The sequence below is a fragment of the Haplochromis burtoni genome, unplaced genomic scaffold (assembly GCF_018398535.1).
Source record: "Haplochromis burtoni strain Fernald_Lab_line unplaced genomic scaffold, NCSU_Asbu1 Contig_30, whole genome shotgun sequence".
NCBI classification, from domain to species: Eukaryota; Metazoa; Chordata; class Actinopteri; order Cichliformes; family Cichlidae; genus Haplochromis; species Haplochromis burtoni.
The window spans coordinates 1,667,016-1,681,801 of record NW_024582391.1 but is presented as its reverse complement, the minus strand read 5'-3'; the positions used below and the strand labels follow the sequence as shown (position 1 = coordinate 1,681,801).

The 14,786-nt window shown below is 42.9% G+C and overlaps 1 protein-coding gene across 2 annotated transcripts in view; it reads right to left on the bottom strand.

The window, feature by feature from the left end:
- LOC102299546 (partitioning defective 3 homolog) overlaps positions 1-14,786 on the bottom strand; it is a 308,415-nt gene that overhangs the window by 228,924 nt on the left and 64,705 nt on the right. For both annotated transcript variants that reach the window (XM_042219256.1, XM_042219257.1), the window contains exon 2: positions 5,600-5,771. In XM_042219256.1, the coding sequence (XP_042075190.1) occupies positions 5,600-5,771 (172 nt within the window). The remainder of the gene's footprint in view (positions 1-5,599; positions 5,772-14,786) is intronic.

The following is a 14,786-nucleotide window of genomic DNA, read 5'->3' as shown; positions in this document are numbered from 1 at the left end:
AACTTTAAACATATGTTTAAAACTAAAGCCGACAAACTTCCAGCAACACAAAGTCAGCTCCTGGTTCAAATCACTGAACTGTGGAGTGAAATTCTTTGAGTAACAGAGAACAGAGCATTCAATTTCGAAGCAAGCGCCATTAAGATCCGGTGTTAATTTAAAGTTTCAGACAGTTTCTTACTTCTGAAAGATTAGAATTTAGTGCGAAGTAGAGGCAGAGGCAGCTCCGGCATCCGTATAATTACGGGAAAATTACATTCATTATTGTAATTTACATCTCATCTCCAATCCAATTATTAACAGTTTGACCTGCATGGCACATGTTAGCATGGAAATCTAAAATGGGCTCCCGAGGCGGTGGCAAAAGGAGGGGTGGAGAACGGAAAGTGAAGCGAGAGGTAGAGTTTTGGGACTGCGGGAGATGGAGGAGGGAAAAAAACAATCAATATGGCTCTAAAAGATGATGATTTTAAGTAGCCATAATTCTCTGCCTCAGAGCACAGCTGCCAAGGGTGCTGCTGCTACACTTTGATGCTTGATTTGCAATAACGCTGCCAGTAATTCACTCATCTGCATCTCTGGAGGGACCATCAGCTGTCTGTTTATCTCACTGACCATGTACATGCGATGCCAGTCAGCCTGACGCTTAAAACAAGTTTTGAGACAGCAACATATAAAAAGAGTTGATGTGCATTACATACAATCTCCCAGGAACTAATAGGCTGTGTAATACAACCCTGTTTGCAGTTTCTTGGTGAAGCGTCCCCTCACCGCTGCAACAAACAATACATGTCATTTGCTTCACCAACCTGATGACCTCTTTTCTACCATCCTTCTTCATCATCTTGTCATGTTCTCCAAACACTGCTCTTCATAGTCAAAGGAGCTTGCAAAGAAAAGCGTCTGGACTTCTTTAAGTTGCTTGAAGACGTTTCACCTCTCATCCGAGAAGCTTCTTCAGTTCTAAGGTCAAATGGTGGAGAGTCCCAGATATAAACCTAGTGGGAGTTTCCCCCCACAGAGGGACAAAAGGACCCCCTGATGATCCTCTAATCGCCTGAGCCAAGGTGTGAAACTGGGTGTGGGTCCCAATCAGCCAGGGTTTCGGGTGGTCATTGTGAAACCTGGCCCCACCTTATCATGCGAATTCCTGAGGTCAGATGGCCCAGGATGTGAGTGGGCGTTAAGGCGTCTGGGAAGGGAACTCAAAACTGGATTATAGATGGCAGAAGTTGGTGTCGTAAACCCCGCCTCTGTTCAAAGATGGTCGCTCACAGTGGACATAGATGGCTTCTTTCACTCCTCTTTCAAACCATCTGTCCTCTCTGTCCAAAATGTGAACATTGGCATCCTCGAAAGAGTGCCTTTATCCTTAAGATGCAGATGGACTGCTGAGTCTTGTCCTGTGGAGGTGGCTCTTCTGTGTTGTGCCATGCGCTTGTGAAGTGGCTGTTTGGTCTCTCCAATGTAGAGGTCTGAGCATTCCTCGCTGCACTGTACAGCATACACCACATTGTTAAGTTTGTGTTTTGGCGTTTTGTCTTTCGGGTGAACCAGTTTTGTCTGAGCGTGTTGCTGGGTCTGAAATACACTGGGATGTCATGCTTGGAGAAAACTCTCCTGAGTTTCTCTGATACACCGGCTACATAGGGGATGACAATGTTGTTGCGTCTGTCCTTCTTATCCTCCCTCGCTGGTGTCTGGTCTTCTTTTCTGTGCCTCTTTGCTGACTTTAAGAACGCCCATTTAGGATAGCCGCACGTTTTGAGTGCTTCCTTTACATGTGTGTGTTCCTTCTTTTTTCCTTCAGGCTTAGAGGGAACATGTTCTGCCCGGTGGTGTAGGGTCCTAATTACTCCAAGTTTGTGTTCCAGAGGGTGATGGGAGTCAAAGGAGGTACTGGTCCGTGTGTGTGGGCTTCCGGTAAACTTCGATGTTGAGTTTGCCGTTCTCTTCAATGTGCACAGCGCAGTCCAGGAAAGGCAAACAGTTGTCCTTTGTGTCTTCCCTGGTGAACTTGATGTTTTTATCCACAGCGTTAATGTGCGCAGTGAAGGATTCCACTTCTTGTGTCTTGATTTTGACCCAGGTGTCGTCCACATATCTGTACCAGTGGCTGGGTACTCTTCCTTTGAAAGAGCCAAGAGCCTTCCTTTCCACTTCCTCCATGTAAAGGTTGGCTACAATAGGTGACATACTGCTCTTCATAGAAGTAAGGCTCATTACAGGAGACGTTATGTGCAGGAATCAGTTTTTCTGCTTAACCACAATCTAAGATTAGCTATTTATGCAATATTTATTCAAAAAACTCTGAAAAGCCTTCAGTTAATCCAAAATGCTGCAGCAAGAGTCCTGACAGGGACTAGAAAGAGAGAGCAATTTCTCCTGTTTTGGCTTCCCTTCATTGGCTTCCTGTTAAATTCAGAATTGAATTCAAAATCCTGCTCCTCACATACAAGGTCTTAAATAATCAGGCCCCATCTTATCTTAATGACCTTGTAGTACCATATCACCCTATTAGAGCACTTCGCTCTCGCTCTGCAGGCCTACTTGTTGTTCCTAGAGTATTTAAAAGTAGAATGGGAGGGAGAGCCTTCAGTTTTCAGGCCCCTCTTCTGTGGAACCAGCTTCCAGTTTGGATTCGGAGACAGACACTATCTCTACTTTTAAGATTAGGCTTAAAACTTTCCTTTTTGCTAAAGCATATAGTTAGGGCTGGACCAGGTGACCCTGAATCCTCCCTTAGTTATGCTGCAATAGACGTAGGCTGCCGGGGGATTCCCATGATGCATTGAGTTTTTCCTTTCCAGTCACCTTTCTCACTCACTATGTTTAAAGACCTCTCTGCATTGAATCATATCTGTTATTAACCTCTGTCTCTCTTCCACAGCATGTCTTTATCCTGTCTTCCTTCTCTCACCCCAACCGGTCGCAGCAGATGGCCCCGCCCCTCCCTGAGCCTGGTTCTGCCGGAGGTTTCTTCCTGTTAAAAGGGAGTTTTTCCTTCCCACTGTCGCCAAAGTGCTTGCTCATAGGGGGTCATATGATTGTTGGGTTTTTCTCTGTATCTACTGTACAATATAAAGCACCTTGAGGCGACTGTTGTTGTGATTTGGCGCTATATAAATAAAATTGAATTGAATTGAATTAAATTTAATTTAATTTAATTGAAGTTTGCGTAGGCGAAGAAAGCTTTCACAAACTCATCACCGTGATATCCAAATAAGAAAAAGTGTGGCTAGTATCGGCAGAAGGTCAAACAGATCTTCACAGTTTAATTCATTACTTTATGATTCTGTTCAATAATAATATCTAAAAGGTTTTTCCATGAGATAAAGAGGGTAAGAGCTCCGTATCAGATATAGAACAACACTGAGAAAAAACTCTGTCTTCTGTGTAATTCACATGCAAGGCTTTGGAGGGCAGAAATAAGGTCCACACCCCACCATCCACCATGAACACTCAATAAAATTACACTGCATAATGACTGCACGTTATAGTATAGTTACAGTCAAATTCTATAGTTTGTATCTACTGTAAAGAAACAGAGCAATCTACAACCACTCTGCAACACTGAGAGGGTTTAAATAAAGTTCTAAAATGTATTTTCTCTTAAAAAAATGTTCAGGAGATAATACTTTTTCAAATGCAGGAACTTTGATGGCTAGGCTACCAACTGTAAGTGCCTCGATGCATGTTCAATCATCCTGAACGCTGCGTTTTCATCATTATTTGAGATATTAGATGACCTAAAATTACATACAGGTGGCCTGAAATTTTGTCCATTTCTTTTCATATAGTGTTTCCACAGAAAGATTGATATATTACACTGATACTCAAGGTTAATTAAATAAAAATAATCTCTAACTATCTCAGTCAGACATAAAACATGATTAGGCAGAACAGCGATGTCCATCTCAGTCGCTGTATTTAAGATAGTGGTGCAACGTGAGGCTTCCACAAACAGACATCTGCTCCCATTAATTTTTAATGGATTCATTTTAAGTTGTGGGAATGCTTTAGTTTGTTTAAAGATGTAATTGCACACTAATCAATGTATATGAATGAGGACAGTAGTCTTTTTTTCTATTAAATAAAATGTAAACAAGTGATACGTTTCACTTTAGTTTTATTGCCATGGATTCACATGATTTAAATTACACTTAATTGAGCAGTTTGATCTGAATGTGCTAATTTTAAGTCGCTCTTTCAACACACAAACAGTGTTTAAAGCTATAAATGAGTTAGGGTAAAGTCGTGGTGGTTTGTGTGAAGCTTTTTGACAGCAGGTCAGACAGCATCACACGCACCTGCTTTTTCCACGCTGTGCCTCTGGTTCACTTTCAGACTGCCACCATTCTCACGTCATTTCCATAAATCTTCACATTCTATCAGGTTGGAACGAGCTTTTGTGTCAGAGCAGAAGAGTAAAGTCAACTGTTCATTCATGTGCACGAGTGTGTCAGCCGGCGCCTATATGTGCGCTTTGGCTTTGAACGTCTTAGATGTCCTTTGAAGTTTAAGACAGCTCCGCATCAAGCTCACTGGTTCCACTTCACAAGATGTGAATATGTGGACACAAGCAACATCTGACTCACCGACTTGAGCGTTGCCATTTCCTGATTGTGTGTGCCACGTGTGAGTGCGTGCACGTCCATCTTGCTCTGGCATGTGTGCTTTTGCTCATGCGTGACCGAGTAACCCACTGCGTCTCAGTTCCTTCCGTTGTCTCGGTTTCTACCTGTCTGTCTAACTTAGGGCAATGACATTCCCAGGACACCTTTCGAAGTCTCGACAGACACTCAACTCTGAATAATACACCTGAAGCATGTCAAGTAAATCACACTGTGGTCAGATTGGTGTCAGTTAGAAAAAGTTTACTTTTTTCACGTCTGTTTGAGTCAGGATCTCACAGCCCTGTTACAAACAAATTAATAACATTGCTCACATTACTCCAATCCAGAACTGAATGGATGTGTTTTGACAACCTGTGGTCACCTTTATCAACACTGTGTCAGCCAAGGTAATTCAGAACAACAAAGCATAGCATTACCTAAGCAACACAGATTTTTGGGGGCTATAATTTAGTAGCTGAATTTCACACCACAAAATAAGCAGATACCCAAGGAGCTGAATGTAAGCATCAGTGCAGACCACGGTCTGAAATTATTACCTTTTGTTATGCTTGGCTTCCCAAGTAACTTTTAGCTTTCAGACGTCAGCTTTCATGTGCCTGACCTTTAAAGCTTTGCATTTTGAATGTCTGCTGGTGGCATACATTTCCTGCTCGTTCTTACAAAAGCACAGCACAGGCCTCAAGGTACTAGTCACACTGATGATAATTTTTCTCTTCTTTGCATCAGAAGGCTACTTTCTCTTTTTTATACTGTACCACTCAACAATGCCAACTACCTTTTGCTTCAAGGCAGAAAATTGACTTCACGCTTCCAAATATTCCAGTCTACAGCTCAAGAACATTTCACTGGTCAAGTAGACCTGAGAACTGTGCATTTTTTTTTAAACAGTTATGAATGAATCAAGAATAAAGACAGGTGACAATAACAATTAGTGGTGATGTAAATGTTGATGCTAGACTCACTGGATAGCAGAGCAGATGGGGTGACTTCAATCACACTAGCCTGGTAGGGCTGGAAGGCTGACGCTGAATTCATCTCACTGGCGAAGGGTTCTGGGCTTTGTGTACCTGTGGAACTGGCACTGGTACCGTCGCCTCCATTGTGAGGATCCTGCTCTTCATATATTGCAACCAGCTAGACGGAGAGGAGAAGGAATTATTTGTATGTTAGCATGTGCTTTGAAGAAAAAAACGAACAAATAGATGGTGCCAATGGCTTGGTAGATGTGTAGACAGACAGAGAGATAGATGGATAGATGTGGAGATAGATGTATGTCCAGATGGATGTCTAAAGTCATGTCTAGATGGCTAGATAGATTGATAGAGGTCTAGATGTTTAGATAGATAGATAGATGCATGTCCAGATAGATAGATTTCTAGATAGATAGATAGATAGATATTAGATATCTATCTATCTATCTATCTATCTATCTATCTATCTATCTATCTATCTATCTATCTATCTATCTATCTATCTATCTATCTATCTATCTATCTATCTATCTATCTATAATATCTATCTATCTATCTATCTAGATATCAATGTCTAGATAAATAGATGTCTAGATGTCTAAATGTTAAAAGAGTAAATAAAACTGCCAAACTGCCACCATGTGAGCACGCTTTTTATTCAGCTAATCTACTACTTTTGTCCCCATTCACAGATATGCATACACTCACTTTCTCTACAGTTTAATCTTGCAACATCTGCAGTCATGGAGCATGAGGTGCTCAGGGTTGCCAAGTTAGGCTCCCACAGCGAGCAGCTGCTCCATTCTAACATAGGTGATACGTTGCCACATTTCCCAGGCCAGATAGGAAGAACTCCTCATAGCATCCCATAATTATCTGAGTCTAACACACACCACTGATTACTACAGCCAACAAAGAGCAAGAAAAAGACCTCATTTAGGTTAAAGTAAAAAAGACAATCAGCTGGAAAAAAAAAATCAGACTGGCCATTGCCAACTCACCACGTGTCAAAGCTTTACTTAATACTCGTGGACTGAGAGGGATGCACAAGGAGAGAGAGATGAAAGAGATGAAAGATCCCCAAAATGCTGCACAAACTGTAGTCTTGGAGTGAAGGTACCAATGCCAAGTTGCTTTCATTGCCAGCACAACCTGTTAATAAACCTCTCTGAAGGAGATTAACCTCTCAATCCATCGAGACACAGCAATCAGGCAGCGGCAGAGCGATAGAGATCGTGCAATACAGGAACAATAGCATGTATATTACAGACATAAGATGACTCCCTTTTATGTCTTGTGCTTCCTCCAGGTCTGTGTAATGGAAAGCTGTGAACGTGGAGGGAGCAAACAGCTATTGTGTATCCCATATCGTATTTGTCTGAAGGTAAAAATAGCACAAGCGTTTTTATGTGTATTTGCTGTTTTTCATCACCTCAAGTGCAGGAAAATCTGCATATAAACAAGTTTAGAAGCCCCTGCTCTTCTTTGTGATTTAATTCATTCATATGCAGAGGATGATGCTCAAGCGTGCATGTGTTTGTGTCTGAATTTATGGCTCTCGGTGAGTATGCCCATGTGGTTTACTGTTGCTGTAATTCACCACACAATTAAAGCAAACTGTTTTGTTTAGGGTATTTTTTTCCCCTTCCCCTCTCTCTGTTTCCTTGCATCCCAATGCCATTCCTGAGACACACTCCATCACCAAAGGATTTCTCCCATTTCGCTCTAATCGTGTTCCATTCCGATGCTGAAATTACATTTCTGAGGTTGTAAGGGTTTATCACAAATTTACTTAGTGCAAAAGAGAGGCAATCAGAAAGGGGGGGGAAAGAAAGAGAAAAGGCCTCAATATTACAAATCAGGCAGTTTGAGGAGGTAATATCGTGCAGGTTTGCTCACTGGGAAGTGTGATTATTAAGCAGGCAAGAAAAGCTGCTTTGCTTTGTGTTGAACTGCAAACACAGTTAATAGGCAAAAACGAGGATAAATATTGATCAGTGTGCCATTCCTGCAATCTGAGACTATTTTTAGGGGGGGCTTCTTTGAATGAATTGTTTAAAATTCTGCTCCGCCGGCTCCTTTTTTGAAGTGTTAATGATGAGCAGGCCAGCTATGCGAAGGACCAGAGGCAGCTGTGAACACAAACAAAAGTAGAAGGGCCGTCTCCAGCGGCATTTGCGCCGCCCCAGCGTACAGTATGCGCGACTGCATGACTCATTAGCGACAAAGCAATCAAGCCTCCCATTCATATGTTTCTGGGAGCATTTAGCGATCCAGCAAGCCATCTCCCTGCCAGCTGCCCATTTGAGAGAAGTGGTGAATACTGTTGTTGGTGTTGTGGAGAAGTATGATTCATTTTTAAATACACCCCAAATCCCCCTAATTAGGTCCACTTTGCAGTGGCGCACAGTCTTTCACCAGACACTCTAGAGAGCACTCTGCTGGTATCAGACACGTACAACTAAACTCATTCACACACTCTCCGTTTCATAATCAAATGGGTCCGCATTTATCCCGCATTCAATATTTATGGGCTCTTGAAAGTGCTCGTTCCTCCCTTCTACCCAAGAAGACATGTAAAGTTCTTTTTTGTACACAAGCTGAGGGCAGAAGCATCAAACTACTGTAGGTCGTCCAACTTATAAAGCCAAGAAGAAGAAAAAAAGAAAATGCAAGAACTGGCTGATTCCCAAACTAGCAGACACATCTTTTGCTTTTTGCCGTGTCCGTTGTTGAGCTGATCTATTCACTGATACTACGTTCCAATAATTCTTCTATAAGTAGAGTACAGCTCCCTTTAAAAACGGCTTTTTCAACTATCTGACCTCAGACGGATGCAGCTTGCACAGCTATCTGTATTTAATTTAAGTCTTTAGCAGCGATGGTCATAATACCACAATAAGACGATTGTTTTTTTTAAACTGTACTTTCTGCATTGTGTTTACCTGCAAGGCTGCAACTCTCATTTCTTTTCCAGAAAGGTCGAGAATTGCTTGTAGTCAGCTGTTTGAGCTGTGACCCAAAAAAAAAACTACAATCGAAAGGTAGAAAAATGAGCTGGCAAACGGCCTAACCTGAGCTTTTGTTTGACTTACACGGTTATCATCAGTACAAAGTGTCTTTGGAGTACCCAATAAAGAGTCCTCGCCTTCCTCCCGCTGCGCGAGGCCTTTCCAGCGCCACCGTGTCCTCTGTCTGTGCTGTGGAGAATGGGACACACTTGGCCAGAGGGAAAGCTGACGCAATTCTTGCTGTTGACGGGACAGAGACTCAAGCGGCAACACACTGAAAGCCATCACAAAAACGCTTTCCCTCCATCTGGGAATTGGTCACAGCCACTTTAGAACTGAGACGATTTCACTTTTCACTTTTCTTTTTTTTTTATTCTCACACTTTCCCCCCTGTGGCTGCCGTACAGCGGCCATGGAGTTGCATTCAGAAGTTTAAAAAATAAGAGGAAAAAGTTTTTTAGCGATGAAGCACAGACGGGAACAGCATGGCTAATTGTCAAGTGGCGTGACAGCTGAGGCTGAGGATTCAGAACAGATAGGAGGGAAGAAGGAGGGAGGCTGGAGAAGAATTTTAAAAAGCCCCTGAAAAACAAGATGCTATAACCTATCATAAAACAGACTTTTATATGATAACCAAAAGGGTAGGGAGAGAGGAACGAGAGAAGGCGAGCACATTACAGGATGTGAGTTGAAGAAATGTTCCAGTTTCCAGTCTCAGGATAAACTCTGGAGCGATTTGAAAAACCTATTTAGCTCCTACCTGCTTCAGTTGACAGAAGCAAGGGAAAGAAAAGAACTGAACTGAGTCTTATTTCATGGGCCTCTCTCTCTCTCCAGTAGGGAGCTACAACACTGCCGCTACCTTAAGCCCCCGGAGCAAGGCTGACACTCATCCACTCTCAGCTGGTTCCACTGACTGTCACAGCAGCTGCCAATCAACCGCTATCTACCTGGATGCCTGAGGGCTGCTGGAGAGAGGCAAGAGCAGGGGATGGCGAGAGATGATGATGAAGGGGGCGAGACGAGGCAGAGGATAGGAGAAGGGAAAGAAAAGAGAGGAGTCAGATGAAGCCGGGCATTTTCTGCAGTCTGGGTAGAAGATGTATTTGGAATTTAGAATTTCCATATCTATAACACAGAGAGCACTGAGACAGGGCACCGAGAAAAGAAAAAAAAAACAGAATCTCAGGGAAGCCTTTCATGTTGGCCTCCTTTGATCTCTATCCAGCTTTTGGCAGCAAGGTGGAGAAGAAGAAGAAGAAGAAGAGATGGAAAGGAAGCGGCTGAGGAGGGAACGAGGAGCTGTTTTGACAACCAAACCCCCCCTCCCTCCCAAAACTCCCAGATACATCCTTCTACCCACCCACGCACCCCAGCACCTCTGATCTGTCATGAAGCCCGGGCATTAGGAGTGGCACTGGTACAAAACAGCCGTCCCAAGCGCTCACAAAGTGGTGCTCCGAAGACACAAGACAACAGAGGTTATTAGAAGTCACGGGGCAGCACTCGCAGTGCCAGTGAGAACATGTAATACCTGCACTGCAATGCTCTGACGCTAATCCATATCTGCCACGGCAGCTTTTTTACAGCCCAGTGGAAGGGACGCCTGACACAAGTCAACCGGCGGCAGCCCCCATCCGCTCAATCCACACCTTCAATTAAAGAGCACATCCAAAGTCGTGCCAGCCTGCAACCTGCTGTGAATATTTATTGCTGTAGCTAAAAAGTCTCCCCTTAGAGGAGAGATTATTTATTCATTTGTCTTACTCCCCCCCCCCGTTCCATTCACATCACATCCAAATGGTAAAATTCAATGTGAATCTAACAAGTACTGCTTACAGCTTAAAGAATAGGCACATTTGTCTCCTGCAGTTGGATGTGTGCGTGTGGATGTCGCTCCGTGAAAACTTCTCATATTTGTTATGAGATGAACGAGGGAAAGATTAACACTTTGCTCAGTGCATTATTCAAAATGATAAATGAATGGATGCCGCGTTGTTATGCAATGTCTGCGGTAAGTCATATATACTGCCTCTGATAGCACAAAAACCACACACCCCCACACCCACACAAACAGACCAGGTTTCATCTCCCCTCCCTATCATTTATCATCATTTTATTGCAAGGGCACCAGGGGCGCAAAGTTATTACGGGTACAGTAGTGGTGGAAACTGTGAAAGCCACTTACTCCACCAGAAACTCCAAGGACTCGAAACTTGTTGAGTAATAGCTACGAGGCACCATCCCTCATCCACACGCCAACCATCTATCCATCCACCTGTCCATCTACCGTTCACCTCACTTGACATGCTCATTCAGTCATGAATCCCGCATGCATCCATCACAGTGTACACTTTTTGATCATGTATTGGCATGCACACAGATCTTAATACACCAATGACGCATCTTTCGCTGCTGAATCGGTGTCTTCGTTTTCTCATTTGCCTTAATGCACTCCTCTAAAAGAACATGTGTCATGGTTTTGGGCTTGGATCTGAGCTAACCCATTCAAAGTCCAAAGACACACAATAAAACAAATTAGCTGAAGCATTAGATGAACAACTCCCATGTTTTGTTAAGCAAAATTATTAATGGAGTCTGGCGGAGGGTAATGGCTTCATTTTCTTGTTGTAAAGAGTGTACACTTAAAACGCTATTGATTTCTAGTGGCTAAAATCCGTTTTACTGTCTGCTGCTGCCAGTGTCCACAGCAGCATAATACTTTTGTTTCTGTGCTTACCGCCAATCTACTGTAGGTTACACACTGACACAGAAACTAAACACAGAAACAAAACTATCCCAAAATAAATGAAAACGGGCTACCTAGTTATTATATCGTTATAAAATACAGTTATTACTAATTAAAAATGAAAAATATTTTAAAATGTTTTCTGACTGGTAAATGAACTGGTTTCTATTTGGCGCTTTTCCACTCTACCTGACCAATCACAAGAACTTTTATTTCTATGCTTCCAAGCTAACATTCGCACACATTCATACTCCAGTCGATGCATCAGAAAGCAACAGGTTGGCAGGCGAGGGATCGAACCGTCAACCTTCCAATTAGTAGTATCTCCTGAGCTACAGCCACTGAAAACTGCACTGGTGCCAAACTCCCAAAAATGACGCAACCCGCAAAACAGAAATTGTTTTATAACTGGATGCCACAGACATTTTTTCCCTCCTCATGTCTTCTGACTGTTTTTCTACTAGGTTTGCATTTGGCTACAGTCAGTGTTACTACTAGTAGCATGAGGTGACACCTATCTTGTGTGTGGAGAAAGAGGATGAGCACTGCCAGAGTTACAAAATGACCTCCAGCTGGAGCCAGATGTCCGTGACTAAACACAGAAAAACACTTCATCAGGTTGTCCTGAGGGTCCGATATCCTCTACTGGGCCAAGTGCTCACTGTTTGGCACTATGGAGCCTGATTGGCATTTGCAATAAAATAGCAGAATTAGCAGGTCCACCACTGGAGCCCTGTGCTTTTCACAGACGGGAGCAGGTTCACCCTGAGTGACAGACATGAAAGGATCTGGAGAAGCTGTGGAGAACATTATGCTGCCTGCAACATCATTCAGCATGACTGGTTTGGTGGTGGGTCAGTGATGGTCTGGCGATACATGTCCATGGAAGGACATGCAAACCTCTATAAGATAGGTAGAATGAAATCCTTGGACCCATTTTCAGACCCAATTTCACTGCAGGTTGATAAAATTCCCATCAAATGATATGGCGTCCTTTTATTCCTAAAACATTACCCAGTCCGTAATAGTGAAGATATCCAACATGACTTTTTCCCATTGAGATCTGATGTGTTTTCAAGTGTTAACTTTTTTAAGCAGTGTGTTTTGTTTCCAGTCTTCTCACCAACCTTGTTTTCCATCTTGGGCGTTTGCTTTCAGGTTTGCTTGTCTTCTTCTAACACTTCTCCTGTGTTCTGCATTTGCGTCTTTTAATCTGGACCCCTTCATAATGTGATCTTTACTTGTAACTTCTTTTTAATGATTGACTGAAGGCAGCATTGTACTTGCACAAACCTTCCTCCTCGTATGCCAGAGTTCTCACACAGCTTTCAATATTTAATCTTTTTCCCCCGTCCATTATTTCTCACACACACCATGTGTAGAGCAAACCAACAAAGTGCTTAGTCCTGTAGTTTTCCTGCTTATTAAGACCATCAAATATTCAGGGAATAAGTCTCCAGCACTCTGGCCTGCCATCACTAGCACTCCAAATAACCCTCAAATGGCACCCTGCAGCGCTTTAGAAACATATGCATATTTCAGGTGCTGCCACATGGGGTTGATACAAAGGAAAGAAGCTCCCCAGAGGCTGACTACAGCAAGACCTGAAATGATGACACACACCTCAAAGCGAATGTAACGTGTAAAGACGGTGCAGCACAAGGATGAATCGCCTTCAGTTTAATGTTTTGCACCCTCAATTGAAATTTGAATAAAAATATGAACTTCAAATACGTGTTAGGCTTAAGATTATTCAGTTGCAGTAAACATTAAAGCGTCACCAAGACTCACTACAATAGGCATTAAGTTACATGTTACGACGCAAGATTATCAGCTTTTGGGAAAAGAACAGTCAATTTTGCTCCAGTAGCAGACCTGCACAACACAAACATCCTTTCTCGCTTAACGCAGTGGTGACGCGTGAGGGCAGAGGAGGAGGGCGGTGGGAACGAAAGGCGAGGGCAAGTTTGTATGCCAGTGTGCAGGAAGATGACAGGCTTAAAGAAAAATAATCCCTAAACAAGCAGACGTAAGCCCCGAGATTGGTTTACGCCGCCGTACAGGCTAAAAACATTAAGTCATCATTTCTTTCACTTTTTAAAGGAAAGTAGCTCGACAGGTATTCATGACTTGAAGGGGGGAAAAACCCCACTACGTGGGAGGGGTGTGGAAGTGGACGAAAAGGCAGAGAGAAAATATACAGAGCAAGCAAAGTTTAACCAGATTAGAGACTCATCCCTTTTCAAATCCACAAGGCTAAATTCCCGTCCCTGCCTTTGAAGTTTTCCTCCGCGTTGGGGAAAATGAATTCACACATATCGGGCCGCCGTGAGTGTGAGAACTACCTACGCAGTGCTGACTGAAGGGAAAAATTCCTACGACACCCCCGATACGTTCTTCCGTGTATATTAATACCTCATAACCCTCTGGTCGCATGTTTCAATTCAACACCATTCAAGTCTGGGAAATAAATTTCACTTGTCTGAGGGCACACACACACACACACACACACACACACACAAAGGTCTTTGCTGCACATCTCTGGGAGTGGAAAAAAGAGAAGCAGCGAGGAGGGAGCAATACAGAAGGAAAAGTGATGACATATTCATGAAAGCAATTAGGGTGGGTGTCCATAAGAAAGCAAGAAACACGATAAGCATCTTATGGGTTGAATTGCCATCAATCACCTGACAGTAATTAACACTGTGCAGACACATGAAATAATGCTGAACTAATCTCGTTCCACCAGCCAGATACACTCTTAAATGTTATCATATTAATTATCCTATTCCAGTCTAGGTAAGTGGAAATCTTTGCATTTTAGAGACGTTTTTTTCTTTATTTTACCAAAACTTCATAAATGCAAAACTATTCTTGTTCTGTTGCTTGGGCTCCCATTTGTTCCTTTATACGAGATACTCAGGCAGGCTGCACTGAGAGCACACGCTGTACCCAAAATAGTTTGTGGAGTCTAATCATTTGTTTATTGTATCCTCTATCGATTTTCTTGCCTTACTGTATTCATTTTGCTGTCTAAACAGAGCGGCTGAGGGCACCTTCAGGTGTTATGCCCTCGAACTGGTCTTAAAGAAATCAAATCAATGCAATGAACCTAGCTGCTCTCACGGTCTTCATCCAGCCCACCCCCACCACTCCGTGCACATTCCCAATCTAATAATGCCTTTCCTCCCCAGCCTTGATTCACATGCAAAACAACAGCCAGACACTCTGTCTAGGGGGTGCACTCACACACACACACACACACACACACACACACACACACACACACACACACACACACACACACACACACACACACACACAGATAGAGTTATGTGAGCACACATACCTGCCGAGGCACAAACAAACTGCAGATACACAAAAGCACAAAAGTCTCAGTTTATATATTAGTATTCTT